Source organism: Myxocyprinus asiaticus, chromosome 34, assembly GCF_019703515.2.
Source record: "Myxocyprinus asiaticus isolate MX2 ecotype Aquarium Trade chromosome 34, UBuf_Myxa_2, whole genome shotgun sequence".
Classification (NCBI taxonomy): domain Eukaryota; kingdom Metazoa; phylum Chordata; class Actinopteri; order Cypriniformes; family Catostomidae; genus Myxocyprinus; species Myxocyprinus asiaticus.
This window is the reverse complement of record NC_059377.1, coordinates 36,147,617-36,166,659: the sequence shown is the minus strand read 5'-3', so window position 1 is coordinate 36,166,659 and position 19,043 is coordinate 36,147,617. Positions and strand designations below refer to the sequence as shown.

Sequence of the window (19,043 nt, the reverse complement as noted above, 5' to 3'; positions counted from 1 at the left end):
TTAAAAACTGTAGATTGTGTTTACTCAGATTGCCTTTGTTTTATGTTAAGTTATACGTTTTTAAACAATTTAGTATATGTACACAAAAACAGAAGAAATCAGGAAACAGAAATCATTTCACAGCACTGTATCAGCAATCTCTTTGTAAATTGTCACTGATGTAAACTTGTAAACGTTGTCACTGATGTCTTAAGAAAGAGCACTGCTTAGCATAATACAGTATAATTGCTTTAGAATCCTACACATTTGGCAGAAAAAAAAGGACTTTTTACATTTAATTAGTTATGAACTTATATATTAAGTCAAATCAAAATATGTACTCAATTCAGACATATAGAAATAAGAGTTCTGACTTTGGACTATCTGTTATTCAGCGTTGACAAGTATTTAATGCAACATAAAAGTTGTCCAACCTAGTTATATTAAGTTTTTGACAACAAATCTTTAGTCATGCACAAAAAGCAACATTGATTAAATGTGTAAGAAACAGGTAGGTAAAAAGTTTCAAAACACCACTTTTATACAGATATTTGGCAGTAATTGTATTGTATTTTGCAACTGTTATTCTTAACATTTTGCGAGTGTTTGTGTTCCCAACATACATCAGGGCTTTGCATTCTTCGACTTGTGAACTCAATTGAACAATAAGGACACCAATATATGTACTGTACCAATTTACTGTTTTATTTAAAAAAAACAAACAAACAAAAAAAAAACAACAGAACTGACACAGAATGTACGGCAGTGAAACAGGCAGTTCATCACCGAATAAGATGGATATCTATATACTGTCTATGTATGGGACATATATTACTGGAAGGATAGAATTCACTCAAACGAATGATCCACATGACCACAATATTATTATTAAGAAATGTGGTTTTACATACATTTTTTTGATAAAGACTCTTATCAATGGAAAAAAACACAAACAACATTCATATTTGTACATAATTCATAATAAAAGACACAAGCAATCCTTCACACTCAAAGTCTAAAAATACATCAAGCTCCTTGTCCAAACAAAAACATCCACTATCAGTATTTCAATGTTGACAATTCAGCTAAGGAAAAAATGCAAATACAAACACTGAACTTATACACATTTTCAAATGCAACAAACATACCAACTTTAATTGCATTTATACACATATGAAATGTGCCTATGTGTATTTGTGATTGAAATGTGTTCTTATGTTTGCTTATATTGACCTTTCCTGACTATTTAAACTTTACAATCCATCAATAACCTCTGACCTCAAATATCATATCTCCTCGCACAAACAACACCTTTTTCCAAACACTGTTTTTTTTTTGTTATCAATGATTATCAAAAGACTGATGAATGCTTTGTATAAATAAATATCAGTACTACAATGTCTGTACAATATAGTTACATTTAAATTCAGTGTTTTTCTTTTTATTTGTTAAAAAAACCTTCATTAGCACCTTGCTTTTTGCTGTAATGCTTTTGTGGATTCAAGCTCAGCTAAACAAAAACCAGCAGAGGCTGAACGGCACAAACCCTGTCTGAGATACAATTTGACGTGTAAATATTAAGGTGGAAATAATGGCAGAGGGATTTCGGAAAGAGGGCGTGAATGGAGAAAAGGGGGGGAAATTAACTTTAGTAACTTTGTATTTTTCGGAAGACAAATGAGAATCTTATTAACGTTACAATCATAAAGACAGTTCAAATATTTCAAATTTGATTAATTAAAGAGAGAGTTCACCCAAGAATGAAAATTCTGTCATCATTTACTCACCCTCGTATTGTTCCAAAACTGTATGAATTACTTTCTTCCATAGAATGAAATGGAAGTGTTTCTGCATCTTTTTTCCATACAATAAAAGTAAATGGTGACTGAGACAGTCATTTTGCATAACATCTCAACACAGGTTTGGAACAACATGAGGCCGAGTAAATGATGACATAATTTCCATTTTTGGGTGAACCACCCCTTTAATCTGAAATTCTTTGCATTAGATGGTCCAAAGCCTTGTCCTGTTTCCAATGTCTTTGCCATTTTTCCTGTCTTTGTCTTTCTACAAGGGTTTGTCGGTCCTGTGTGCTGCGATAAAGGCCATGCCATGTGTGCGGAAGTGTGTGTTAAGGTCCGAGGCTTTGTCGTAGCGTCGACCGCACACTCTGCAGCTGACCCCTCCCTCCCCCTCCTCGCCCACTTTAGGTGAGGAGGGTGAGCCGTCCTGTGGTGACGCACTAGGAGATGCATTCCCGCCACGATTGTCATACTGTCCTTGGCGTAAGTGGTGTGTGATGAATTTGTGGCGACTGAGGGAGCCGGCCGAGGCGAAGCAGGCTCCACACTGCAGGCACTGTTGTGATGCATTTTCCGCATCACAGTGGACGGGAATGTGGCGCTGAAACTCCTCCCAATCCTGGGTGGTGAAGCCACAGGGTGTGCAGCGGAATGTGCCGTCATCCTCCTCTTGCTCGACCAGTCGGTTCTCAGATGCTCGAGTTCTCTTTGCCGGACCCGATGAGTCCTCTCCCGCAATTTCATCAGCATCGGTTCCGCCCCCAACAGAGGGAGCTCCACCCTCGTTGTCAAGCTCAGATGAACTGCCCGCCCCCTCACCTGGAAGTGAACGCTTTCTGGTGTTTGGACCGCTCTGAGAAAGGAAGATAATGAAAATCAGTAAAAAAGCTTTATCTACTTGAATGGGGAAGAAGCAAAATTTCCAAAACTGTCAAGATTATGTTCAAATAACATTTCAAAACAGCAATACAATCTGACAACAATGGTATCATAAATTGTGCTTCTTAAGCTCAAATGCGTATGCACGTTCTCGATGAAAACTTACAGGCGATGCCTCTATCCAAAAGGTCATTGGCTCTTTTAACTGTAAGATGAGATTTCCATTCCGTTACGATTCCTCCTGTTCATTATATATAATTATATATATATATATTTATACACCGTGCCCACAGAAAATCATCATACCACTTTGGAATAGTCACTTTTTTTTGTCTTACAGCCTAAAATCAAAACCCATTAAAAAAATTTAATTTACAAATTTTGCCTAACAACATTCAGTAATTAAAAAAAAAAAGTCAACAGTTTCAAAAAGGTATAAAAGATGAAAAACTAGAATAACAGGGTTTGAAAAGTGATCATACCCCTGGATTTAATACTTCGTAGAGCTACCTTTTGCTTTAATGACGGCCATCAGTCAGTTTGGATATGTCTCTACTAGCTTCGCGCACCTAAATTGGGGAATATTTGCCCATTCTTCCTTGCAGAATTGTTCGAGTTCAGTCAAATTGTGGGGTGAGTGGCGATGGACTGCTCTCCTCAAGTCCATCCACAAGTTTTCTACTGGATTTAGGTCAGGGCTCTGACTTGGCCACTCAAGGACTTTGACCTTCCTATCCTTAAGCCACCGCGTTATTTTTTTTGCGTGTTTTTAGGGTCATTGTCGTGCTGAAAAGTGAACCACCTACCCATCTTCAGTTGTTGAGCAGCGGGACAATTCCTCAAGAATATGGTTGTACATGGTAGCATCCATTTCCCCTTCAATCCTGACTAATTACCCGCCAAAGAGAAACACTGAAGAGAAACACTCCCACAACATAATGTTGCCACCGCCATGCTTCACAGTAGGTATGGTATGTTCTGGGTGGTCTGCTATGTTTGGCTTTCTCCAAATATAGCGCTTGGAGTTCAGTTCAAAAAGTTACATTTTTGTCTCATCTGACCATAAAACCTTTTGCCACATGGTATCAGAATCTACCAAGTGTTTTTTCACAAAGTGCAAACGAGACTTAGTGTGGCCGTTTTTAGAAGAGGCTTCTTCCTTGCCACCCTGCCATTCAGGCCAACTTTGTGTAAAGCTTGGGAGATTGTTGTCACAAGCACAGACCGATTAATCTTAAAGTAAATCCTTCAAAATTGCCTTTGGCTTCCCTGATCAATATCCTCCTGGCACAGTCATTCAGTTTGGAGGGATAGCCCGATTCTTTTGATGGTGCCATGCACTTTCCACTTCTTGGAAAGCTCTGTACGGTACTCAGAGGTATAGAAACCTGTGAAATCATTTTGTACCCTTCTCCTAACCTTTGCCTTTCCACAATTGTATCCCGGAGCCCTTTTGAAAGCACCTTTCCAACCATGGTGAATTCTTGAATTCATTACCATGCACTACTAGTAATGGAATCCTCTTGGAACAGCCGTGTAACAATTAAAAAGGTAAGGAGGAAGCTAGAACTGGCTTGACAAAGCACATAGACATTTATTGTCGAAGACTTTTCAGCATTCCACAATAAGACTGTATTCTGGCGGGAATATGCCAGATATGTGATCAGAAAGGTGATTGGTTGCACCTGAGCAAGTTTGTAATGGTTACTCATAGGTAGGACTGGGCGATTAATCAAATTTTAATTTTAATTACAATTTTAATTGGCTTCCAATGATTATGAAAACAAGATAATCGAGATAAAATGATTATTGTGCTGCATTCCGTTTCGCAGTGAAACACCCCGGCATTATCTTTAAAGCATCCTTTATTAAAGTTCAAATAAAAAGGAAGCAGGTTATTTTTCCGTGTAGTCAGCGCCGCGTCTATGAGTTGCGTGAAGTGACCGGGGAAAAGATTGAACCTTCACCCGGCTGATGCACACTCTGGCGCGGGGATGCTCGTCACTTGCGCGCATTTGCTGCAGCTAGATTATAACGTGATGGCTCGCGATGTAGTGAATCATAATATATGTGTCACGTTCACTGTGTCTTATCATGAAGACAATCAGCGATACACAGTTCTATTAAGAAGAGGAAGCTTGTTTTTTGTGAGTTAAAGATGGATCGAAGTGAACATAAAGGTGAGAGAGTGTAGTTTTACCCCCGGAAAAGCTGACTGATTAAAACATCAATAACGAAAAAATAAACTGTGTCACTTATTAGAAAGTTAATATTCTTATTCTGCCGTTGAAAGTAATCCAGAGCACGTAAGCTGCACCCTGTTTGATTGACAGGCGGCGTATGTGAGTGTGCTGAACATGTGCGTGTGTTCCGACAATGCTCACGCTAATGCTCACTTGAATGGTCAAATACTTTTTAAAATTCCACCAAAATGCCCGTCTTGGTGAGGTATTCATGTAAACACAATGAGTGATGCCTAAAGTGAACGTAAACAGCGGAGAGAAAAAGCGGATTTGTTTTAAAATGTCGGACTTGTGAGCTAATAGACCTTCTGCCGTCTAGTGTGTCATTATAATAATCAAACAACCATAAAAAGAAAATGAGAAAACACTCACTGCTCTTGACTGGGTAACTTTAGTAGCTTTAAAACATTTCTTATTTTGTATTTTTTTCTATTATTTTTAATCTGCATCTATTCATTGCTGTTTTTTATTGTTATTTTATTACTGACTGTTTACTAGTCTTGAACAATTACTTAAGAACTTGAAACCATTCTTCCATAATTAACATATTAGTGTTATTATTTGTTGTGGTTTTGAAGCTGGTATTGAGAATAGTCAAAATTCACTACAGACTACTGAAATTTTGGTAGTGTGATAATCTATAGCCTTTATTATACATGGCTGATCTTGCTGCAATAACATGATGAAAAAGTAGATCTCATTCAACAGAAGTGTGAGCTCCCCGGCTGTTAATGATGGCAATGGAGGCTTTCCTTTATTTGACTACCATACGTATCATAAAATAATGATCATATGACAATAGCCTCCTCCCCTACCCAGTGCAGTTTACATTTCAAGGAAATCCACCGTTAAAAAGACTTTTTTTTTTTTTTAAAGTTCAATAAATGCATGATGTTTTCAAAGTCAATGAGTAAATCATGTTAAATAATCGTGATCTCAATATTGACCAAAATAATCATGATTATGATTTTTGCCATAATCGAGCAGCCTTACTCTTAGGGGGCTGATCACTTAACCAAAACAGGTATTTTACTAATTAATTTTTAAGAATTGTAGATTTTTTTTTACATGTTATTTTCAATTTGATGTTTAAGGTTATAATGTCTAAATGCAGCTGAAAAAGGTTGTAACCTTTCTTCAGCACTGGCAGATTTTTTCACTTGTTTTAACTATAAACAAGTAAATAAAGTAAAAATATATATACTTAATTGTAAAAAAAACATCTGAAAAAAAAAAAAAAAACGTAAATATCTTATGCAGTTTTGCTTCTCAACTAAATGTATCTTGTTTTTAAGGATTTTTAGATATTTTTACAGGACAAATTATTTAAATTTTCATTAAGAATAAGATTTTTGAGGGGCCTGGGTAGCTCAGTGGTAAAATACACTGGCTACCACCACTGGAGTTCGCTAGTTCCCTATCCCAGGGCATGCTGAGTGACTCCAGCCAGGTCTCCTAAGCAACCAAATTGGCCTTGTTGCTAGGGAGGGTAGAGTCACATGGGGTAACCTCCTCATGGTCGCTATAATGTGGTTTGTTCTCGGTGGGGCACGTGGTGAGTTGAGCATGGTTGCCGTGGTGGATGGCGTGAAGCCTCCACACGCGTTATGTCTCCGTGGCAACGCGCTCAACATGCCAAGTGATAAGATGCTGATGGTCATAGACGCGGAGGCAACTGGGATTCGTCCTCTGCCACCCGGACTGAGGCGAATCACTACGCGACCACGAGGACTTAAAAAAGCACATTGGGAATTGGGCATTCCAAATTGGGAGAAAAAGGGGAAAAATCCAAAAAAGAATAAGATTTTTGCAGTATCTTTGCTCTAATATCAAAGGTCTTACTAGAGAAAAAATGTTATGCTCTAACATGCCTTTTTGTTATAAAATACATTATAAAATATATTCGTGCCTGGTAACAGATGCATGTAAAGGCAAGAAATAGCATTTTAGCTTAGCATAAAGCTAAATGTTCATATGACAATTTACACAAGGTTAACTATTTTTGCTGCTACAAACTTCAAAACCACAGAGTGTACAACGACATCCTTTTATAATTGTATGTATATTCTGTTCATATAATTAGGCAGAAAATATATTATTTGTAGCTTTCTGTATTATGTTAAAGGCTACACTGGTAAGCACTTCTTGTAACAATACCCTAACTGCATAAAAAACACTGACAAGGCATTTAAGAGTGTATTTATTGGATTTATGTTTCATCTGTCAAAGTGTTTCTGTTTTTTGTTAAGCTGTAAAAAAACAATGTAGATACAAGGAAGAGTAATCTCTTCAATAATCAAAATACTTTTTGAATGCACCTGTATTCTGATTACCAACAATTTAAATTGTAGCTGTAGTGGAAAACAGTTACTAATATTTAGTATTTTAAATACGTAATCCTGTTGCATGTATTTAGTTACTCCCCAACCCTGCATATATATATATACAGTGGTGTGAAAAAGTGTTTGCCCCCTTCCTGATTTCTTATTTTTTTGCATGTTTGTCACACTTAAATGTTTCGGATCATCAAACAAGTTTAAATATTAGTCAAAGATAACACAAGTAAACACAAAATGCAGTTTTTAAATGAAGGTTGTTATTATTAAGGGAAAACAAAATCCAAACCTACATGGCCCTGTGTGAAAAAGTGTTTGCCCCACCTGTTAAAACATAACTTAACTGTGGTTTATCACACCTGAGTTCAATTTCTCTAGCCACACCCAGGCCTGATTACTGCCACACCTGTTCTCAATCAAGAAATCACTTAAATAGGACCTGCCTGACAAAGTGAAGTAGACCAAAAGATCTTCAAAAGCTAGACATCATGCCGAGATCCAAAGAAATTCAGGAACAAATGAGAAAGAAAGTAATTGAGATCTATCAGTCTGGAAAAGGTTATAAAGCCATTTCTAAAGCTTTGGGACTCCAGAGAACCACGGTGAGAGCCATTATCCACAAATGGCGAAAACATGGAACAGTGGTGAACCTTCCCAGGAGTGGCCGGCCGACCAAAATTACCCCAAGAGCGCAGCGACGACTCATCCAAGAGGTCAAAAAAGACCCCACAACAACATCCAAAGAACTGCAGTCCTCACTTGCCTCAGTTAAGGTCAGTGTTCATGACTCCACCATAAGAAAGAGACTGGGCAAAAATGGCCTGCATGGCAGAGTTCCAAGACGAAAACCACTGCTGAGCAAAAAGAACATTAAGGCTCGTTTCATTTTTGCCAGAAAACATCTTGATGATCCCCAAGACTTTTGGGAAAATACTCTGTGGACTGACGAGACAAAAGTTGAACTTTTTGGAAGGTGTGTGTCCCATTACATCTGGCGTAAAAGTAACACCGCATTTCAGAAAAGAACATCATACCAACAGTAAAATATGGTGGTGGTAGTGTGATGGTCTGGGGCTGTTTTGCTGCTTCAGGACCTGGAAGACTTGCTGTGATAAATGGAACCATGAATTCTGCTGTCTACCAAAAAAGCCTGAAGGAGAATGTCCGGCCATCTGTTCGTGACCTCAAGCTGAAGCGAACTTGGGTTCTGCAGCAGGACAATGATCCAAAACACACCAGCAAGTCCACCTCTGAATGGCTGAAGAAAAACAAAATGAAGACTTTGGAGTGGCCTAGTCAAAGTCCTGACCTGAATCCTATTGAGATGCTGTGGCATGACCTTAAAAAGGCAGTTCATGCTTGAAAACCCTCCAATGTGGCTGAATTACAACAATTCTGCAAAGATGAGTGGGCCAAAATTCCTCCACAGCGTTGTAAAAGACTCATTGCAAGTTATCGCAAACGCTTGATTGCAGTTGTTGCTGCTAAGGGTGGCCCAACCAGTTATTAGGTTTAGGGGGCAATCACTTTTTCACACAGGGCCATGTAGGTTTGGATTTTGTTTTCCCTTAATAATAACAACCTTCATTTAAAAACTGCATTTTGTGTTTACTTGTGTTATCTTTGACTAATATTTAAACTTGTTTGATGATCCGAAACATTTAAGTGTGACAAACATGCAAAAAAATAAGAAATCAGGAAGGGGGCAAACACTTTTTCACACCACTGTATATTTATATATATATATATATATATATATGTACACACACACAGCCATCAGGGAATACCGTTGCCATGAAGGGGTGTACATCAGCCACAACATTAAAACCACCTGCCTAATATCATGTAGGTCTTCCTCATGCCACCAAAACAGCTCTGACCCGTCGAGGCATGGACTCCACAAGACCTCTGAAGGTGTCCTGTGGTATCTAGCACCAAGACGTTAGCAGCAGATCCTTTAAGTCCTGTAAGTTGTGAGGTGGGGCCTTCATGGATCAGACTTGTTGGTCCAGCACATCCCATAGATGCTTAATCGGATTGAGATCTGGGGAATTTGGACACCAAGTCAACACCTTGAACTCTTTGTCATGTTCCTCAAACCATTTCTGAACAATTTTTGCAGTGTGGCAGGGCGTTTTATCCTGCTGAAAGAGGCCACTGCCATCAGGGAATACCGTTGCCATGAAGGGGTGTACATGGTCTGAACCAATCTTTAGGTAGGTGATACGTGTCAAACTAATATCCACATGAATGCTGGGACCTAAGTTTTCCCAGCAGAACATTGCCCAGAGTATCACACTGCCTCCACCGGCCTGCCTTCTTCCCATAGTGTATCCTGCTGCCATCTCTTCCCCAGGTAAATGACGCAAATGCACCCGGCTGCCTACATGATCTAAAAAAAAACATTATTCATCAGATCAGGCTACCTTCTTCCATTGCTCCATGTTCCAGTTCTGACGCTCACGTGCCCATTGTAGGCGCTTTCGGCAGTGGACAGCACGTGCACTCTGACCGGTCTGCGGCTATGTAGCCCCATACGCAGCAAGCTGCGATGCACTGTGTGTTCGGACACATTTCTATCATGGCCAGCATTTTTGGGGGGGGGATTTTTCTCCCCTTTTCTCTCCAATTTGGCATGCTCAATTCCCAATGCGCTCTAGGTCCTCATGGTGGCATAGTGACTCGCCTCAATCCGGGTGGCGGAGCACGAATCTCAGTTGCCTCCGTGTCGGAGTCCGTCAATCCGCGTATCTTATCATGTGGCTTGTTGAGCGCGTTACCGCGGAGACCTAGCGCGTGTGGAGGCTTCACACTATTCTCTGCAGCATCCAACTCACCACGCGCCCCACCGAGAGCGAGAACCACATTATAGCGACCACGAGGAGGTTAACCCAATGTGACTCTACCTACCCTAACAACCAAGCCAAGCCTGACTGGAGTCACTCAGTACGCCCTTATCATGGCCAGCATTAAGTTTTTCAGTAATCTGTGCTACAGTAGCTCTTCTGTGGGATCGGACCAGATGGGCTAGCCATCGCTCTCCACGTGCATCAATGAGCCTTGGGCACCCATGACCCTGTCGCCGGTTCACCGGTTGTCCTTCCTTGGACCACTTTTGGTAGGTACTAACCACTGCATACCGGGAACTGATGGAGATGTTCTAACCCAGTCGTCTAGCCATCACAATTTGGCCCTTGTCAAAGCCGCTCAGCTGACAGGTGCCATTGTAACAAGATAAAAATGTTATTCACTTCACCTGTCAGTGGTTTTAATGTTGTTGCTGATCAGTGTGTGTATATGTATATATATATATATATGTATATATATATATATATACACACACACACACACACACACACACACACAGTGCATCTGGAAAAAATTCACAGCGCTTCATTTTTACCACACTTTGTTATGTTACAGCCTTATTCCAAAATGGATTAAATTCATTATTTTCCTCAAAATTCTGCAAACAATACCCCATAATGACAATGTGAAAGAAGTTTGTTTGAAATCTTTGTAAATTTATTAAAAATAAAAAAAAACAAAAAAAAATCACATGTACATAAGTATTCACAGCCTTTGCTCAATACTTTGTTGAAGCACCTTTGGCACCAATTACAGCCTCAGATCTTTTTGAGTATGATGCTACAAGCTTGGCACACCTATTTTTGGGCAGTTTCTCCCATTCTTCTTTGCAGGACCTCTCAAGCTCCATCAGGTTGGATGGGGAGCGTCGGTGCACAGCCATTTTCAGATCTCTCCAGAGATGTTCAATCGGGTTCAAGTTTGGGCTCTGGCTGGGCCACTCAAGGACATTCACAGAGTTGTCCCAGAGCCACTCCTTTGTTATCTTGGCTGTGTGCTTAGGGTCGTTGTCCTGTTGGAAGATGAACCTTCACCCCAGTCTGAGGTCCAGAGCGCTCTGGAGCAGGTTTTCATCAAGGATGTCTCTGTACATTGCTGCGTTCATCTTTCCCTCGATCCTGACTAGTCTCCCAGTTCCTGCTGCTGAAAAACATCCCCACAGCATGATGCTGCCACCACCATGCTTCACTGAAGGGATGGTATTGGCCAGGTGATGAGCAGTGCCTGGTTTCCTCCAGACATGACGCTTGCCATTCAGGCCAAAGAGTTCAATCTTTGTTTCTCATGGTCTGAGAGTCCTTCAGGTGCCTTTTGGCAAACTCCAGGCGGGCTGTCATGTGCCTTTTACTGAGGAGTGGCTTCCGTCTGGCCACTCTACCATACAGGCCTGATTGGCGGAGTGCTGCAGAGATGGTTGTTCTTCTGGAAGGTTCTCCTCTCTCCACAGAGAAATGCTGGAGCTCTGTCAGAGTGACCATCGGGTTCTTGGTCACCTCCCTGACTAAGGCCCTTCTCCCCCGATCGCTCAGTTTGGCCAGGCGGCCAGCTCTAGGAAGAGTCCTGGTGGTTCCAAACTTCTTCCATTTACGGATGATGGAGGCCACTGTGTTCATTGGGACCTTCAATGCTGCAGAAATTTTTCTGTACCCTTCCCCTGATCTGTGCCTCGATACAATCCTGTCTCTGAGGTCTACAGACAATTCCTTGGACTTCATGGCTTGGTTTGTGCTCTGACATGCACTGTTAACTGTGGGACCTTATATAGACAGGTGTGTGCCTTTCCAAATCATGTCCAATCAACTGAATTTACCACAGGTGGAATCCAATCAAGTTGTAAAAACATCTCAAGGATGATCAGTGGAAACAGGATGCACCTGAGCTCAATTTTGAGTGTCATGGCAAAGGCTGTGAATACTTATATACATGAGATTTTTTTCATTTTTTATTTTTAATAAATTTGCAAAGATTTCAAACAAACTTCTTTCACGTTGTCATTATGGGGTATAGTTTGTAGAATTTTGAGGAACATAATGAATTTAATCAATTTTGGAATAAGGCTGTAACATAACAAAATGTGGAAAAAGTGAAGCGTTGTGAATACTTCCCGGATGCACTGTATATATGTGTGTGTATTTACTAAAGAGGTAGAGAATCCAAACTGACCTGTCTTTCTGATGGCTGCCGAGTTCTGATGCCATGTCTGACCCGAATGTGCTTTTCCAAAATCAGACGACTACTGAACGTTCGCTTACCCTCTGAACAGTGCCTGAGGAAGAGAACATAATAATAGATGGACATGGTAAAACTAAACAATTACAGTCATTTTTGGAAAATAAAGGCAAGAATGATAAAATTTTTGGGTTCTGTTGATGAATATTTGACTCACGGGCAGTGAAAGACTCTCTTTACCCCCTCATGTATTACACGAACATGTCGACGCAGGCTGTTGGCTGAACTGAATGAACGCTCACACAATCTGCAGGGGAACTTCTTAATTACCTAAAGGAACAAAAAATGTAACATTATCAGCTCAAAAATGTATTAATTCCCAACCATAAACTCATTTCATAAATATTTTTTTTACAAATATATAACAACCATAATTTTTAAATGAATAATAATTATTATAAAAATATTTTTAAAATATTAATAATATTATAAATAAATATATGTATTGTAGATAAAGGATATATTATAAATAAATTGTATAATGACAGGATGGCTATATATATTTTCCTGACTATTACATTGCTACTGGAATATGATTCGAGTTTGATTTGACATTATTTTATTTTGGGACAAAAATCAATTATGCATCATAGCATTCATTATACAAAAATATTTGACCGCACAATGCCATAACTGACTAATCAGAATTAAGAGAGTTGTGTAGTAAACCAAGATATTCTTCAATTTCTGCACTTTCTTGTGATTGCTGTGTTTAAGAGTACCAACCGTGCCATGCTCATTCTTCATGTGGCCGATGTAATCCTCTTTCTCTGCAAAGCGTTTCTTACATTCCCTGCACCTCCACTCCATACTCTCACTCTCTGGCGAGCTAGGCTGCTCTTCCTCCTCATTTTCTTCCTCATCTTCTTCCTCTTCCTTCTCTTCCCCTTCCTGTTTTCCTTCCTCCTCTTCCCCCTCCTCTTCCTCACCATGTCCCTGGCTTAATTCATCTGAATTGTTTTCTGCTGGTTTGGGTTTAGAGGTGGAGTTGCTGGCAGGGGTGGAGGCAGGAGATGAGGTGGGCGGGGTTTCTGCTTTGACTGTCAGGCCTCTATGAGCAGTCTAATAGGAAATATTGAAATACAGGTTCAGTTTAAGGTGACCATGAATATGAATGACATGTAATTTGACAATTCAAACCAAGTTGGTGGTTGTAATTGGTTTGAGCTTGAGACAAAGAGAAGTCACCTTGTAAAGGCCAAACCAAAGGTTTTACTGTATGCCTTTGTTGACGCCGCATTCTTTAGGGTAAGTGCAAAGAATGGGTAACACAAAAGGCAAAATACATACACAAAACAACAATTTATTCAATATAGCTTTAACAAAGTTATTGTTCTTCAAAGGATAGTTCACCTAAAAAGGACAATTCTGTCATCATTTATTTACTCTCATGCTGTTCCAAACCTTTTTGACTTTCTTCCTTGGAGCACAAAAGAATGTTTGCCACCATTCAATTGACATTTTTGGGTGAACTAACTCTTTAAAATGCATTTCACACAGTTTAATAATACATACATACCTTTATGTGTTCCATCATGGATCCTTTTTGGGCATAAAGTTTGGTGCAGTCCGGACATTTGAACACATGCACCTTTTGTTTAGCCAAGTGAGTGTCAAAATGCATGTACAGCAAAGGCTTCTGGGTAAACACAGTGTCACACATGACACACTTGTGGATCATCCTATGGAACAAAAATAGAAAGAGGTCTTTCAGGAATTTCACCATCTTGACCACAACACATTTGATTTTTTATCAACATATTTCAATCCATGACACCGTGCACAAAAAAGACTTGTTGCGTGCAGCAATATTATAATTAACAAAAAAAAATTAAATTATTAACTAAAATAAAACTGAAATACTGTAAATACTAAAATAATTGGAAAAAATTTTAGTTTTTGAAACACAATATATTATACAATTTGCAACTTTTACAACCTGCCTTCATTAAACATGAAAAACTAGAGAGCGAAGGCCCTGAGAAATTTAACACTGGAAAACATATTAGAATTATTTCAATAAATGTGTTAACTTTGGTAGCCCTGAAATAAAAACTACATATACATTGGAAAACAAAACTGAAACCACAAAAAACTAAAAAATTGAAAACCTACCTAAAACTAACAGTCATAGATTGAAAACTAACGAAAACTAAACTGAACTGGAACAAATAATAATAATAAAAAAATTAAAAACTAGATTATCCATGGGTGAATGACTAGTCAACCTACTTGGCCTGTGCAGCTGCGAGGGTGGGATGCTGGGAGGTGATGTGCCCCTGGGCGCTCTGGGCAGATTTGAAAGCCATCGGGCAATTGGGACACTTATGGAACACCTCACAATGTGCTGTCTGAATGTGAGACTTGATAGAATTCAGACCTCCAAACACAACCTGACAACTTGAGCATCTGTGATAAAGTAATTTGAGTATGTGAGCATGGGCAAGTATTCTTGTACTATAACTTTTTTATTTCCTTGCAGGAAATCTCATAAATGCCAGCTTATCCTTAAAGAATAGAGCTACAAGAATATTGTGTTTCTGAAACTGCATGTGGTATTACATAATACTGAAAGGAAATAGCATTGATGCTCAGGAACCTGTAGCCGATGCGCCTGGCAAAGTGCAGGCAGGCCTCTTCAAGATGGGTTTGAAAGGTGGCTTGGCGGGCAGTGCCACCACACTCTGGGCACACATGGGGAGCTCGATGCTTATGGATCCGCTGATGGGCCGACACACTGCACCAATTAGGCAGCATCATGGGGGGGGAGCAAAGCGTACAAGTCTGACATAGAGAGGGATAGAGAGAAGGGAAGTAAAGGTAGAGACGGGGCAATAAATAAGTTAGTAAATAAAGCAATTTTCTAGCTTATTTAAACTTCTACATTATGAATATTGGGCCTCATTTATGAAATATGAGCAGAGCGAATTTATGTGTAGGCCTAAATCATTCCTAAAACCATTGTTATGTGACAATGTGACAATAGAATGCAACAATTTGTTTCAAATGGCTTTTACAAATGACTTACACAGCAATTGTTCTGCTTGTGTTTCATGGAATGAGGACCATTCATGCAATGCTCAGGAACAATACAAAAACAAAAACCTGGGACCAGTGTGAAAGAATGTTTTGGGCCCGTTGATGGAAATGTCACTTGCCCTACCGGGTCTGTGCTGCGCTAACACTTATTGATGTACATGTGTTTTTATGCCTTGCATAACTTAAACATTTAGTTTTCAGAGATGCATTCAAAATAGTTGGTGTGAATCCAGCTGATTTTTTAATATGTCACCTGGATAAAGTTACCTAGTTGGTTAACATAATTAAAAAATTAATTTTTAAAAAGTTAAAAAAGTTAATTTTCACTTATTTTAAGTAATTATTATATATGATAACTAAAAAGTATTAGTTATTATATTGACCAAAAAATTATACATTTTATTTTTTAGTAACATATTTCTGTGTCAGAAAGAAATAACCCCCCCCGTGTTTATTACTGTAACATTATGTTTATCTATTACTCTTCTATTACGTTTTTGCAACATACCGAGTTAGGAGTAGCTCTGATTTGCTGGAAATGGGTCACTAATTCAGTCTTGCTTATAAACTGGGTTTGGCATTCAGGACACTTGAAGTTGTTGTAATGGAGGACCTCGCCTTTCTTGCAGGGTAGAGGCATTAGAGCCTGAGGACTCTGGGGCCCACGGCGTGCAGGGCTTGGCTGAGAGGAAGCCGTGCCTGGAGAGGAGGAGTCCTTTAGTGGACTAGAAGTGGACGGTACAGCAGTTGTCCCTGTTGTAGTGGTGGAGGATGACAGAGGTGGAGAGGACAGCGAGGGAGAGAGCACACCTAGAGGAATGAAAAGATTTGAAATTCTATTAAAGGGATAGATACATGCTTCTCATATCTGACACGTGCATCTCAGCGGGCAGAATGAGGCATAGTTCTGCATCTGCAAAGAAAGTGAATGATGAATGAGACTGGAAATTCTGCTAAACATCTCCTTCTGTGTTCTATCTTTGATAGATACACATTACAAGCAGGGCTTGACATTAAAACCTGCCAACCCGCCAAATGCGGGTAGAAATCAGCAGTGGCAGGTAACTCTGTCACCTTTACTAGCCACTTTGGCAGGTGGCCACAGCTGAAGCAAAATTAATTGTATTACTCTCGCATCCAGCATTTTATAAGTAGTAAATATGCTTCTCATATCTGACACGTGCATCTCAGCGGGCAGAATGAGGCATGGTTTCGCATGAACCGCCTCAGCGCACATCAGCATGCTCCAGAAATTGAACCAGAGCTCTGGGACAGCGCAGAATGAATCATGCGTAATTCAGTCGATATCGCGGCATCCGGTGGAGACCACAAAACTTATGTGAACCATTTGAATTGTACAAAGAATGTTCCAGTAAAAAGCTCTATATGGAGGAAGTCGAACCTCTCAAACCGTAGACAGCCCTGAGATTAAAGAGCACTGATGAGGTAAAAAGATATCAGTGCATCCTGCATCAACATTGATTACAAGTTTTTTTTAAATACACATCATCATCCAAACTACAATGTTTTTACTGCAGTAACACTAACTGGTAACTGGTATAGATGCACATTAAATCGATTAAGGCAAATCTGTAAGGCTGTCATCATTCCGTCACCTTTATCTTGATCCAAACCCATACGACTTCCATGAATAGAAAAAAAAAGATACAATGAAAGTAAATAGTGACTGAGTTTAATCTACCTAACATCTCCATTTTATTCGCCATTTTGTACTCCATGGAATTAGTAACTGTGAAAGTTGTAGTTAAAGGTTTTTAAACAGGTTTAGGCTCTTAGCTTATAAATTCTATTGTTTATTTTTTTTAGGAAGAGTATCTGTATTCGCCTAACCACAGTAATATGGAGGCATCCATGGTCTTACCTGTGGCAATGGCTTTATCATTACAAATGCCACTGTTAAACAAATGGAAGAACAATGGTAAACTTTCATAAAGTCAAGTACATTTTAGAATGAAAGGGTCAACAGGTTGCAGTCTCCAGAGTACAAAGTTACAGTCTCCAGTTAGTTTCATCACTTTTTGTGGGACAGTAGATTTTGGCCAGTGAAAATACTGAGTGGCTAGTGACTTTGAAATACCACTAGCCACAATGGCCAGTTAGCCAAAAAGTTAATGTTAAGCCCTGATTACAAGGAAGAAATGTTCTGTTTTAATCTAAAAAAACCTTTAACAAAACACAAAACAAGGCGATTTTACAGGTATTCCAGTACTTACATTTCCAAAAGCTAAATTCAAGCACCTTAAGCACTTTAAGGACCTTGTGCGAACCCTGTAAACAGTGTAGAAAAAAGCAAAAGAGAGACTTTGATGTTTGATTGGTCATTTCATTTATGATCAGATGCTGCAATGCCAAACTATGCTGGAAATTCCAAAATATCGAGTTTTGTCTTTATGTGGTTCGTCATTTATTTTGGTTTGCAATTTTTAGAAATTCAATATATTGTCCCATCTAGGGATGGGCATTTTGGTCATTTGTGGTGGTGGAGGGGGAGCACATAAACATGTACAAATACAGTATGTACATATATGTCATACGTCTTTGGCAGCTGCATTGTGTCTCACTGTTCCAACGTCTATTCATTAACATTGGCTGTTATAATGTAGTCTGTTACAATAAGTACAAAAGTATATAATGCATAATATTTTGTCATTATGTGAAGACTTGCTGGTCAATTCAATTAAACAATGCTCAGAACGTGTGTTTCTGTTATTCTTTCAGGTTACCGTAATAAGCTTAGTAAGTGCGCACCACTGTTTCTAAACCGTGTATCTGCAAACAGTGGTTTCCGTGATGCCATAATCATCGGGTTTTTTTAAACGCAGTGTTAAGTTGAACATTTTTGAAGACCTGCGTTCAGTTACATTCAGCTGTGATCCATTTAGATGTTTGAAAGAAACATTTTGCCTTGTGTCTGTGTGCAGGTTTCTACAGAGTGTAGAGTGCCGTCTCTGCCCCGGACATCAATTTTCATTTTCGTTCATCGTTTTCATGATCGATCATTGCTGTCACTTCCAAGTACTCGGGTACTCGAGTACTCGTTCCCATCCCAAGTCCCATCCCTACAAGATGTGTCCTTATCATCTTTAATGAGAGAATGAACTACAATCCCATGAAACACTGCAATGAAAATAAATAAAACTATTGATCTTGAGTAATATATTTTAAGTTTATTACAAAATATTCAGATTAGGGCTGTTGATTTAATGCATTAATTCAGTGTGATTAATTATATAAAAAATAAAGTTAAATTTTTTTTTAATTCATAATAAGAAAGATTCCTGAACAATTTAAACTTGAAGTACCACCTGTTTTCTCTAGGGGCCAGTAAGCGAAACTTCAGCTTTATAGTTAACGCACTGCTTATACAGAAAACAAACCAACCTATCAGCAGACAGGACAACACGAGGAAGCATTCTTTTTTTTTTTCTCCACAAATTGGAATGCCCAATTCCCAATGCGCTCTAAGTCCTTGTGGTGGCATAGTGACACCTCAATCTGGGTGGCGGATGACGAATCTCAGTTGTCTTCACGTCTGAGACTGTCAATCCACACATCTCATCATGTGGCTTGTTGAGCTCGTTACCGCGGAGACATAGCGCGTGTGGAGGCTTCATGCTATTCTCTATGGCATCCACGCACAATTCACA

The 19,043-nt window shown here is 39.3% G+C and overlaps 1 protein-coding gene and 1 non-coding gene across 2 annotated transcripts in view; both read right to left on the bottom strand.

The window, feature by feature from the left end:
* Positions 1-49: 49 nt before the first annotated feature.
* The window catches only part of LOC127425597 (zinc finger protein 687b-like), a 30,221-nt gene continuing 11,227 nt past the window's right edge, over positions 50-19,043 (bottom strand). Inside the window, exons 3-10 of the mRNA XM_051671740.1 lie at positions 15,884-16,185; positions 14,936-15,120; positions 14,569-14,745; positions 13,856-14,018; positions 13,063-13,398; positions 12,494-12,606; positions 12,271-12,373; positions 50-2,634 (exon numbers count right to left, since the gene is read on the bottom strand). Of these exons, the coding sequence (XP_051527700.1) occupies positions 2,047-2,634; positions 12,271-12,373; positions 12,494-12,606; positions 13,063-13,398; positions 13,856-14,018; positions 14,569-14,745; positions 14,936-15,120; positions 15,884-16,185 (1,967 nt within the window). The 3' untranslated portion in view covers positions 50-2,046. The remainder of the gene's footprint in view (positions 2,635-12,270; positions 12,374-12,493; positions 12,607-13,062; positions 13,399-13,855; positions 14,019-14,568; positions 14,746-14,935; positions 15,121-15,883; positions 16,186-19,043) is intronic.
* LOC127425768 (small nucleolar RNA SNORA13) lies at positions 13,492-13,616 on the bottom strand. The gene has a single exon (XR_007894677.1). It is a non-coding gene; the product is annotated as a small nucleolar RNA SNORA13 (small nucleolar RNA).